This window comes from Solanum dulcamara, chromosome 1 (genome assembly GCF_947179165.1).
Source record: "Solanum dulcamara chromosome 1, daSolDulc1.2, whole genome shotgun sequence".
Lineage (NCBI taxonomy): Eukaryota > Viridiplantae > Streptophyta > Magnoliopsida > Solanales > Solanaceae > Solanum > Solanum dulcamara.
Genome location: NC_077237.1, coordinates 21226953 through 21238944, shown reverse-complemented (window position 1 = coordinate 21238944; position 11992 = coordinate 21226953). Strand labels below are relative to the sequence as shown.

The 11992-nt window shown below is 36.6% G+C and overlaps 1 protein-coding gene across 1 annotated transcript; it reads right to left on the bottom strand.

The window, feature by feature from the left end:
- Window positions 1–4820: 4820 nt before the first annotated feature.
- On the bottom strand, window positions 4821–11757 carry LOC129903084 (cytochrome P450 CYP736A12-like). The gene is made up of 2 exons (XM_055978572.1): window positions 10926–11757; window positions 4821–5812 (listed from the first exon to the last, which is right to left on the bottom strand). Exons 1-2 carry the CDS (start codon window positions 11628–11630, stop codon window positions 5000–5002), a joined length of 1518 nt encoding a protein of 505 aa, XP_055834547.1. The 5' UTR covers window positions 11631–11757; the 3' UTR covers window positions 4821–4999.
- Window positions 11758–11992: the final 235 nt, after the last annotated feature.

Sequence of the window (11992 nt, the reverse complement as noted above, 5' to 3'; positions counted from 1 at the left end):
GAAGAACAGGTGTGCAAGTAAATATGGAGGAAAGAAATCTAGTACTACTAGGGTGAAGTTCAATATAATCAAAGAAATATACGTGCTTATTACCACAGTTTTTCCATATATCCAATGGCCACCAGCTTGGAAAGATCTAATTATTTGGATAGAAAACTGTAAGCATGACATAAAAGTAACCCAGGTTAAATGGCTCAAACCCCCCCTAACATAGTTAAACTTAACACTGATGGGAGTGCCATAGGCAACCCAGGAAAGATAGGAGCAGGAGGAATAGTAAGGGATCATAAGGGTAATTTGATATATGCTTTTGCCTCTCCTTTGGGAGTTGGAACAAATAATCAAGCGGAAGTGCAGGCAGCCAGTTTTGGCATTAATTGGTGCATTCAACATGGTTATAATAGAGTAATATTGGAAGTAGATTCGGAACTTGTGATCAAGTGGCTGAATCTGGACATCAAACCACCCTGGAACATTCAAAACTACGTTAATGAACTCCAACAACTGGTCCAACTGCTAGAATACTTCCAATGCAAACATGTTTTTCGGGAAGCAAATTTTCCAGCTGATACATTATCTAAGTATAGCCATACACTTGATAATACACAACACTTCTACAACCTTCAACAACTTCCACAAGAAACCAAGGGCTACATAAAGCTAGACAAGATAGGAATGGCAAGCTTCAGGAGAAGAAGATTAAAAAGGATAAAACAACCTTCTTGAACATGTTTATCTCTAATTTTACCAACTTGGCTACGATTGGTGTTGCTGCAATTTTCCTTGGACCTACTTGGTACGAAATGTCTAAAAAAAGCAAAGATGAAAAGAATTTCCCCAACCCATGCGAGATAGAAGGTTCGTATACTTGTTCTTGAATAGGACTAGTGTAGGCTACTTTCTTGTATTCTCATGGAAGGGGAGAGTCTCCCTCATTTATGCTTTCTTAGTTGATTTGTACCGAGAGGAGTCCTCTCACAGGTTTAACGCTTTCTAGTTATAGTTAGTCTCTTTCTGTATCGGGGATGAGTTAGCCGACCTTAAGAGGTTAGCCGACTTATGAACCACCATAGGATCGGAGGTAAGGTTTATGTCCCCCTCCTTGTATTTTATTTTGATTATTTATGGTAAGGCTTGGGGGTGATGCTCAACCCCTGACTGTGCACGAGAGGTGGGAGCCTCGTGTAGGGTCTGTTCCCACAAAAAAAAAAAAAAAATTAAGGATTTTTTTTGAATTTTAACATCCGAAAAGTAAAGATAAAGAAGCACACAAAGAAGTTATCACAAGCGTATTTATACGACTTTTAGCTATGAATTGTCCATTTTAATACCTTATTATGAGATACAACACACTAAATACTCTTGATTATTGTTCTTTTAAATGTTTTGGAGCTAATGAAATGTGTTTTGTAGGTAAAATGCTCAAAACTTAACCAAGTGTTGAATGAAAAAAAGGAGTCTTATGTTATGACCCGTCACTTGATCTTAAAAAAGGGGGAAGAACCTAGAGTGTTGGAGAGATTTGTAGAAGACTCTAGATTCTTGTAGAATATTATAGAGAAGTCTTGAAAAACATAGAATCCCTTTAGGAATAGTATAAATAGAAGGGGCATTCATTCGTGAATAAGCTGTCAAGTACAACACGAGGATCTCAATTGAAGTCTAAGTCCGTGACACTTAAAGCACACAAAAGGCGAGCAAAAGCACCGAGCAGCGCAAAGCTCAAGGCAAAGGAGGGTCTGATTTTCAATTCCTGTGAAGTTTTCTCCTAAGGCGAATCAAGGGCCCTCGCGGGGCTAATCTGTGTATATTATGTTTTGTTTGGGTTTGTTTGCTGTATTATTGCAGGTGTTTGGAGTGATATAGCAGCACTCTTCAACAACAAATACATAGAGAAGAGCACAAATACAACCTCCAAACCCCCTGCAGCCTCTAAGCCTCAGCAGGGCAGCAGGTGCAGGGTGAGGGGTATCATGTGGGCCTGTCCAAAGGCTCCCAAAATTTGCAGGATTGTAGCATATGTTATTTTGACAAGGCCCAAGAAATTTCAGCCGAAACGGATAATTAGAAACGTTAGGCGAGCGAGCTTGAAACAATTAGTTGTCTTAAGATTAAAAAGGAAGAATTTTGCTAAATTGAAGCTCCGTCTTGGGAAACAAGCCTCCAAACTTTGCATGGATAAAGGAGAGGATATATATGCAAATTTCAGAAAGTTTCAGCTCAAACGGATAAGAGGAGACGTTAGTCAAGCGACATGGAAAATGCTAACAGGCTCCAAAACTCCCTTTGAGATCCTTTCTCTTCTATTAACCTGTACAGGTCCTTGCTTGTCTTTGGCTATTTGCTGTGTAATTGCAGGTTGTTGGAAATATACACCAACATGCTTTAACAACAAATACATGGAGGACAACATTGCTACAGGACTCTCCATGACTGAAACAAAAGGAGTGTGCAGAAATGGAGACTCCTATTGTTTTTGGTACTTGTTTGGTTGTATGTATTCCTTTGTTTGTTTTTGTTTAGGTGCAATACCTACTGGGGAGCCACACACAAACAACTTGAACCAGATCACAAGAGAGGATCCTCTGTTCTGTGAAGCATGCTCCAACACAAAATTGGAGCTGCACACAAACCTACAGCAGTTTCTCCACTCCATCCATGAATTCTCTAAAAGCTCAACACTTGCAGCAGCCCATTGTGCAACCCCTGTCCTGCTGGCTCCTGGTTGTTGTGTAGCTGCAGGTGTCAGGATGGACTCACTAACATATTTTATCAACACCTACATAGAGCACAATACAGATACAACCAACAAAACAAATACCTTCACTAAGAGGCCTACAAAAGAATTGTGCAGAATGGCAATTAGCTCCTGGTTTTTGTGTTTGTTTGGTTGTTTGTTTTTGTTTAGGTACATCAACAACTGGGGAGCTATTCCATCAGAAATTGGAGCTGCCTACCAGGATTCCACAGAAGCAATCTCATTACATCCACTCCAACCTTTGGCTTTGTTCTTCTCAGCCTGTTTGGCCATGGCCTTTTTTCATTTATGCAGGCCCTCTTTGGAACTGCTATGAGAGCTGCAATATCCTGGGGCTCCCATGGAGCAGCACACTCAGCCTTCCATCCACACTCTCTAACATAAACACACCACAGCAAACACTCCACCAACTGGCAGCACATAAAGAACATGGATACAGCAGCCTGCAGATCTCCTTGTTTGTGAGGTTTGGTGGTTTTGTTCTATGCAGGTACCCCAGCTACAGCTCTCACCAATGTAGCTGGCAGACCTTCCTTGGAAATGCTAAAAAGGTTGCAGTAACCTGGGGTTGCTTTGGAGCAGCAAAATCAGCTTGCCAACCACTTTCTCCATTATCAACAAACCTCAGCAACAACTCCATCAACCTACAGCAGACAAGAAACATACACAAGTTTGTTGGTTTTGTTTTGCTGTGCAGGTATTCCAAGAAGTCTAACCAACTCAAAACAATGACCAACAAGCAGCCTAGGGAACCTGCAGCCATCAACTCCAGCAACCTGCAGATTGGCAGGTGGAAGCCAGCTGCAAGTTCTTATAATTGTGTGCTTGCTTGTTTGTTTGCTTCTTTGTTTATGCAGGTTGATGGAGATACAACCAAACAAGACCTGCACACTTCCTTGGTTGTATGTTTTGTTGGTTTTGTCTGGCTGTGCAGGTACTCCAAGAAGCTGAACCACTTCAAAGCAAGGACCAACAAGCAGTCTAACTACAATGGCAACAACAAGAAGTTGCACACAAATCTGCACCAGCCTGTTCATTTCCCACAGTTGCCTCCCCCTTTGTTAGTTGCTAATACAGCACAGCAGCAGCAATATGCAGCATATGCAGCACACAAGAGCCATTGTTTGCTTGTGTGTTTTTCTGGTGTTGTTTGCATGTGCAGGTACCAAAAAAGGGATCTACTACTGAACCTAACCTGCAACAACAAGCATGCTATCACTGCAGCTAGAGAGGTAGCAAGGAACTGGATACAGGACTCCAACAACCATGTTTGTTTGTCTCCTTGGCTACTTATAGGTGCAGATCCTCATAATTGTAAATAACTGGATACTAAAGCATGGCTTACTAGGGTGGTCGAATGCAGCTACACTTGTTCTGATATTCAGGCTCTCAATTTAATCCACAACAACTCCAAGGCTGTTAAATATTATAGCTCCATATATTTCCTCTCCTTTCAGCCACCATAGCTGATAATCATGATACTGATGCAATGACACATCTCACCTGGATTTACTTGGTACGACAAGACTAGAAAGAGCAAAGATGAAAAGAATTTTCCCATCCCATGCGAGATAGAAGTTTCGTATACTTGTTCTTCTTCAATGTAGCTATGTCTGGTACGTAGCATAGTTGGAATAGGACTAGTGTAGGTTACTTTCATTTTTTTTCTCATGGAAGGGGAGAGTCTCCCTCATTTATGCTTTCATAGTTGAAATTGTACCGGGAGGAGTCCTCTCACAGGTTTACTGCTTTCTAGTTATAGTTAGTCTCTTTTTGTATCGGGGATGAGTTAGCCGACCTTAATAGGTTAGCCGACTTATGAACCACCATAGGATTGGAGGTAAGGTTTATGTCCCCCTCCTTGTATTTTATTTTGATTATTTATGTTAAGGCTTGGGGGTGTTGCTTAACCCCTGACTGTGCACGAGAGGTGGGAGCCTCGTGTAGGGTCTGTTCCCGTAAAAAAAAAAAAAAAATGAAGGGAATTATCCAAAATAAAAGTTGTGTTCTATGAAAATACAACAGTGAAAAAATGAAATTTGCACTTCAAAAAACACTTAAGTTTCATGGGAAAATACTAATAAATCCTTGGTATTTAATCAGAGACGGAGAAGAAAGATAAAAGAAAGTATCAGTGTTTAATTATCATGACATTACAATCTAAGATATTTAAATGAAAAAGAAGTATATTACAGTTTCTCCAGTTTAATTTAATTCACCATCTAAAAATAAGCTCTGGTGTTAACAGAGTAGACGGTAAGTAGGAATGACAAGCAAATTCTGAGCTCTTGGAGCTGCCAAACCAAACGTTTCAGTCATGTCCAAATCAGCAGGCAGCATGCCATCAGGCAAATCCCAATTGAAACAATGTACTAATTGTGCGACTATCAACTTGACAGTAATCAACCCCAAATTTATTCCTGGACAACTTCTTCTCCCATATCCAAATGGTAGTAAATGAAAATCATGTCCACGAAGATTGATGTTCTTGCCAATAAACCTCTTAGGAACAAATTCCTCAACATTGTCCGACCAAATCTTAGGATCATGCCCTAACGCCCAACAATTTATCATAACCCGTGATCCTTTCGGTATGTAACATTCATTTATGACAACATCTTCTAGTGATTCTCGAGGAACTAAAAGAGTCGCCACAGGATGTAATCTGAATGTTTCCTTGAGCACTAGTTCTAAGTATTCCAACTTAGGTAAATCGACCTCCTCAACCATTCTATCCAGTCCTACGATAGATGTCAACTCGCCTTGAAGTTTGTTCATTACTTCTGGATGCTTCAAAATTTCTGCAAACACCCATTCTATCCAAGTGTGTGAAGTATCAATGGATCCAACGATCATGTCAGAAAGGATAGCTTTCATGGTTGCACAATCAATCGAGTAGGAGTTTGAATCATCTTGATATGACAACATGATATCTACAAAATCCTTGTTACTCTTGTGACTGTAATTCGTAGCATCTTGTTCATGCTCATTGATTATGGTATCAAATATATCTTGAACACGCTTTCCAGTTTCCTTCAACTGCTTATTCAAGCCCTGAACATCCATTGTTTCACAAATCACACACGTGTATCACTAAACATTACTAAAAGTTTAATTAAACTGATCTTCACAAGGTGGATGCATGAGGCTTTAGTAGAGTCATCTAGATTTGGCAAAATTAGCCCAATCAGTCTCCTTTAGCCCATCCATTTTGGTCCATAAAAATTGGATTGATATTTAGACAAAACTAACTAATTATGGGAAATCTTGTCAAAATATTTTAAATTTTTTTATTTGATATGTTATATATTGCGATAATTAAAAAAAAGATTTTGTAAGGTACTAAAAATTATTTTTTTAAAAAAAAAAGTAAAGCAATTAAAACTTACTAAGAATTAGATAGATTGAAAACTTAGTAAGAATTGGATAGATTGAATTATGACTCGCATTTTAGCTCATTCCATCCTGCGTAACTTTTGAACGGATCAATAACCGACTCATTTATTAACTCAATTTATTTTAAGTCGCTCAAATTCAATCCAACCCGTCTATTTGAGACAACCACCTAATCCTCCCTTTGCATATCAAAAGAAATGACAATCTTGTTTTTCTATTGTTGAGTATCAACTAAACTACACTCTAACTATGACAATATTTTTTAAAACAATTGTTTTCCTTTAACGGGAAATTACAATACATTCACAAAATACTTGAAAGCAGTTCACCAAATTCTTTAAGAATTATTCAAAACTAAAAACCACTTACTTCGAATAAAATATGTGAAATTAGAATAAAGGAGAATTGCTTCCGATGATTAACACATTTCACTTTCAAATTATAAATTCAAGTCACCAAGGAAATAGTAAAAAGTGAAAGCTCATGGGAGGGGTATTAAAAAAAGAAAGTAATAGGAGTATTAAAAAAAATGTCGAACTGATCTCAAAAACATAAATGGCACAAAATGTAGTTACAGAGGCCAGAGGGGTACGTAAGTAGCCGAATATCAAATTTAATATTCCCTCCGCTTCAAAATTAATAGATGGTGTTTTTAGCTTGAGAAAAAACTAATCATTTCTAAAAATTAAGCAGTGTTTCTATTGATTTACCTTTGATAAAAGATTCTTGGTTATGTAAACAAGGGTAATTTTTTGGAAGAATAAGATCAATTTTTTCTTGAAACCCTAAAACACCATTTATTTTTAAAAAAGGAATGAAAAACTTAAAACACCACTTGTTCTGAAACGACCTACCAAATTAAAGGTCTTTGAGTCTTATTTCCAACTCCACCAAGATTGCAATTTTTGAAGTTCGGAGTCAAAAGTTATGGCCATTTTACTACGGACTAGTACAGCAGGAATATTCTGGCCTGGGCGAAATTTAGGCTTGGCGCTCCAGTGGCGCCCCACGCCACTATAGCGCCATAAAACAGCCTTAGTAGTTTGGGGCTTGGCGTGACGCGCCACTATTAGATGTGCAGGGTTTTAAGCCTATTTTGGCTTGGCGCTGCAGTGGCGCGACGCGCCACTATAGCGCCAGCAAGGTTTTTTGCCCAATTTTTCAGATTTTTGAAGAGAGGCAACTTGGACTTTTCCCTAATTATATATACCCTATCCTTGAACATTTTGGGACCATTTTTCAGTCCTCCCTCTCTCTAAAAAGCCCTAAAATCTTCCCTCTCTTCTTCTTCTTCTTCTTCTCCAAATCCTCCTCCAACAAGAAGAGTTCCAAGAGTTTCAAGATTTGAGTTCTCCATTGAAGACCCAACACAAGGTTTTCTTCAAAGTCTTCAAACAAGGTATGTAAGGCTAACCTAAAATATGGATTGAGTTCTTCCATATGCCCATAGATGTGTTGGTTAGGAGTTGCGAAAGAGTTACACCTTCTAGAAAGGTTTTCTTGAAAGTTTTCCCTAAACTATGGAATGTTTTTAGATACAAATGGTTGATTGATGATTTTAATGACTTGAGTTACTAAATAGTTATTTTTCATATTATTAACTACAAATGTATATTTGTATATAGATTTATAGGTATTGACGATATTCTTGAGTTGAGTTTTGTTGAGAGTATGGGTTCATGTTTCATTCACATGAACCCAAGATTGAGATTTCTTGTCATAAATGTCTTGAGGTTGAGATGGATAGTTGTGTGTATATATGTATTGATTGGAACGAAAAGAATGAATTGGTTAGTTAAGAATGTCCCTTTGCTTCTATAATAGGACAAAAATAAGAATTTTGGAGTAGATGTTTGATGATACTTGACAATGATGTGATGATAATGATTGATGAAGAGGTATATTGATGAGTATGTTATGTGATGGAGCGGATTGGAGTCTAATGTGATTATGTGATATGTGATATGTGATTTGCATAATCTGAGTTGATTGGAGTCTTATGAGTATTTTGAAAATAAAGGATCTTTTGAGAAGGAGTTTTAAATAAATAATTTGTGAGCATTTTTGCATAAACTAATCATACATTATTTTTGGGTTTAAGAAATTATTATTTTCATCTATGATTTAAAAAGAGTTTAAGCATGAGTTGATTTTGAGGAGTCTTTTAATTATTTTGAACACGAGTAGTTTGATTATAAATGAGTCGAGCATTTTACTTGTTAATATGTCTTATTGATCTCTTTGACCATGTGATTATGTTTGTATGAACTTTGTCCCCTATTTATTTGATTCTATATGTGTTGATGTTGTTGAGCTAAGAAGTTCCTAAAATGAGCCTTTATGTGAGTATGAGTTGATGAAGATGAGTTGTTAAATATGTTTTATTGATCTTCTTAATTATATAGGATTGATAAAGGATGTTATTTTCTTTAAAATATTGCCTATTATTAAGTGTCGATTTAAAGTCTTGAAGTTCTGATGAGTCGCATACATTTCTCAAATAGATGGAGGAAATGATTGGTTATGTCCATATGTTGCTATAAATGTGCATTTAAATTTCTTTTGAAAGATATGATTGAGATTTCTCGGATAGTATGATTGGAAGAGATTTGATCATGATAGAGTTGATGAGCTGACAAGGTTGTAATGAGACTTGTCGATATGAGTTGATTGGATGGAGTTTTATGAGCATTGAGTTTTGGGAGGAGTATCGAGCACCGAATTGGGCAAGAGTATAGTCCATACTCGAACCCAATACCTGTGTTGCCAAACGTAGGGGGGATTGAACCGTTAAACTCGGATGCTTCCCCGAGAGATTTGTCCTGACATTATAGGACTTGGTTAGATTGGATCCATGAGTTGTTGATTCGTTCGTACCCTGGCAAAGTATGAATGGGCGCGGCAACAACGCCGGTTTGTTGTACTTTCACGGGCTCATAAGTGATGGTTGTCGGTTAAGAGAAACTCCCAAATAGGTCTTGATAGTACTCTGAGTCAGTTTGAGTTGAATGGTATGTGATTGGTCCCGTCTAAACCATTTCTTATTAGACCTGGGGACACTTGAGTGAGTTGTTATATAGTTATTGAGTTGAGTCCTTTGAGTTGATTGTTGAGTTGATTTTGAGTTGATTTTATATGATTGGATTAGGTGATGTGTGATGGATTGGATTATATGATATGTGATTGGGTAGTGTACGATGGAAAGGTATATGATTAGATTGAATCGGATGGTATACGATTTGATTGAACTGTATTGTGTATGATTGTATTGGATAGTATGATGTGTGATTGGTCTTTGCCTCGAACATGTCATTGGAATTGAGGTAGCCACGAACATGTCATTGGCACCAATTAGATAGTAGTGATGGAGGCTTCATAGACTAGATAGTGAAGGGTCGATTGAGTATTTCTTTCCTTACATTATTCTTGTCAAACTATTTTTAATGACAAATATTAGAGTTGAATTGTTGGCCCGTGGCCTTTATTCTTTGAGTTAGATTGATGTTTTAAGTTGCCTACCAAATATTTTCTTTATTTGTTTTTTGTCTTCCGCTGATTGAATGAATGAACGAATGTGTGATCAGGCTATGTGGTTCGCTTGGGAGCCAGAAATGATTTCTGAGTGCCGATTACGTCTAGGGTACCCTTCCGAGGCGTGACAGACATGTAACTGGTTATAATTATATTCATCAAAATTAGGACAAATAGTATAAAATCACCTAATATTTTTTATTAATGTTAGAATTTAAACTTAAAACCTCATTGGTCTTTAACTTATATCATTAACCACTAAATTACGCTATTTAAGTGCTCAACCCTCAAGAATTTGTCAATTTTATCATTAATTGACTATAGATCCAGTTTGAGGCAACTATTCCACTTTCTTAGCCCAAATGTGACTCCTAATTTGCATGATATTTTCCGTTTTGGAACAGAACTGTACACTTTTCTTAACATTATCACTAGGTTTATTTTTTTCATTTATTTTTATTTGTCCAATATTTTAAAAATGTATATTTACTTTTATTTGATATTTTCAACATATCAAAGGAAATATTATTTTTTTCATTTTAACCCCACTATTAATTACTCATTTTCTAAATTATTTTTTAAAATAAAAAATTATACATTAATTAATATGAGTATTATAATAAAATATTTATATTAATTATTAATTTTTTAAAAGACCTACTAATTTGTCTGCACATCCAACACAATTGTTCCAAAATGCTTGCCTATTTTCCTTTTTGGTTCACTACAAAATGTTATTCACTCCTTGAATTCAGGACTTCATTACTCCCTCTATTCCATATAAAAATTTAAGCCATAAATTAAACACTATTTTTTATTTTTATCCTTTTAGTTATTCTCAACTCCTTAAATTCAGAACTTCATTACCTTTATAAATCGGAGCAGCTGTATGGGTTCATATTTTCTCCTCTAATACTCTTTCCGTCACAAATTAATTAGTAATCATATTTCATTTTTCAAAAGTGAAATTATATAAACTTTCATTAATATTTTAAAATATAATAATTTTTGTCTAATTTTTGAATGTATAAATTTTAATTATAAAATATTTAATTAATCTAATCTACTTCAGTTTCAAAAATTGGTCAAACTCTAGGACAATTTATTTGGGACGGAGTATAATTTTACCCTTTAATGATAACGGTCAAACTTGCAAAATTTGCCCTATTAATGGTATGAAGAAGCAAATTAATTAATTAATTAATTCAAGTAAAACTGTACAACTCAAAGAGGAACATACCTGAATATCAAATGGCTCAAGAAAAGGCACATAATCAGCAATATTAAATGTTCCACTCAATCGCACCATCTCCTTAACAATACTCTTCAAATCAAACCTCTCACTATTAGCATTCCCAAATAACATTCTATACGTCATATTCCCAATCAAATCCCCAATCTTCTCCCCCAGATCCACCACTGCGTATACTTCACCTCCCAGTACCTTCAATTGCTCCACCAAAACCCCAATTTCCTCTTTCCTCATCCCGGCAGATGACCCGATCTTCTCCGCCGTGAGTAGCTCTTGGGTGCAGAATTTCCGAGCATTGCGCCACCGCGGACCGTAAGGTGCAAACGCTAAACCCTTAGCACCGTCACTCATGTAACATATCGCCTTCAGCTTTGGCCGGCTTGCGAAAACGGAGTCGTGAGTTTTCAGTATGAGCTCGGCGGTTTCCGGTGATGAAACAATCACCGTCGGAATGTTTCCGAGCTTTAGGAACATTATTGGACCGTATGTTTTGGAGAGGTTATAGAGGGTACGATGAGGGAGGGCACCTAACATGTGGAGATTACCGATTATGGGAAGACCTCGTGGACCTGGCGGAAGTTTCCGGCGAACGTTTTCCGGTACCGACGGACTCCATCGGAGCTGAATGGAGTAGAAGAGAAGACCGACGAAAATTGAAAGAAAGGCTACGACGACGTATATTGAGATTAACATTGTGAAAGAGTCTGATGCAGAAATATGAACAAGGGATTAACATACATGTATAAATACTGCTGGACGCCAGTGGAAGATTCAAATATTATTACACTTTATTTGAATAATACATCAAAATCCCTTCAAATTTAGCAACATAACTTACTTTAATCAAGACGTTTAAAGTAAGTTAATAATTCACTTAATAATTTTAAGTGAATTAAATATCACCCTAAAGGGTGATGCGGCAAAAAAAGTAATTCATTTTTTTTAAAGCAAGTGAAGATAATTTTTTTAAAAAATAATAATAAAATTATACACAGATTGATATATTAAATTTTATTAAAATATGTAAATTCTTTTATTTGCCACAATTTTTTAAA

Coding starts and splice junctions, on each gene's coding strand:
- LOC129903084 (XM_055978572.1), bottom strand. CDS start 11,630: ATGTTAATCTCAATATACGTCGTCGTAGCCTTTCTTTCAATTTTCGTC. Junction 5,813..10,925: donor TTGAGCCATTTGATATTCAG/GTATGTTCCTCT, acceptor ATGGATGTTCAG/GGCTTGAATAAGCAGTTGAA.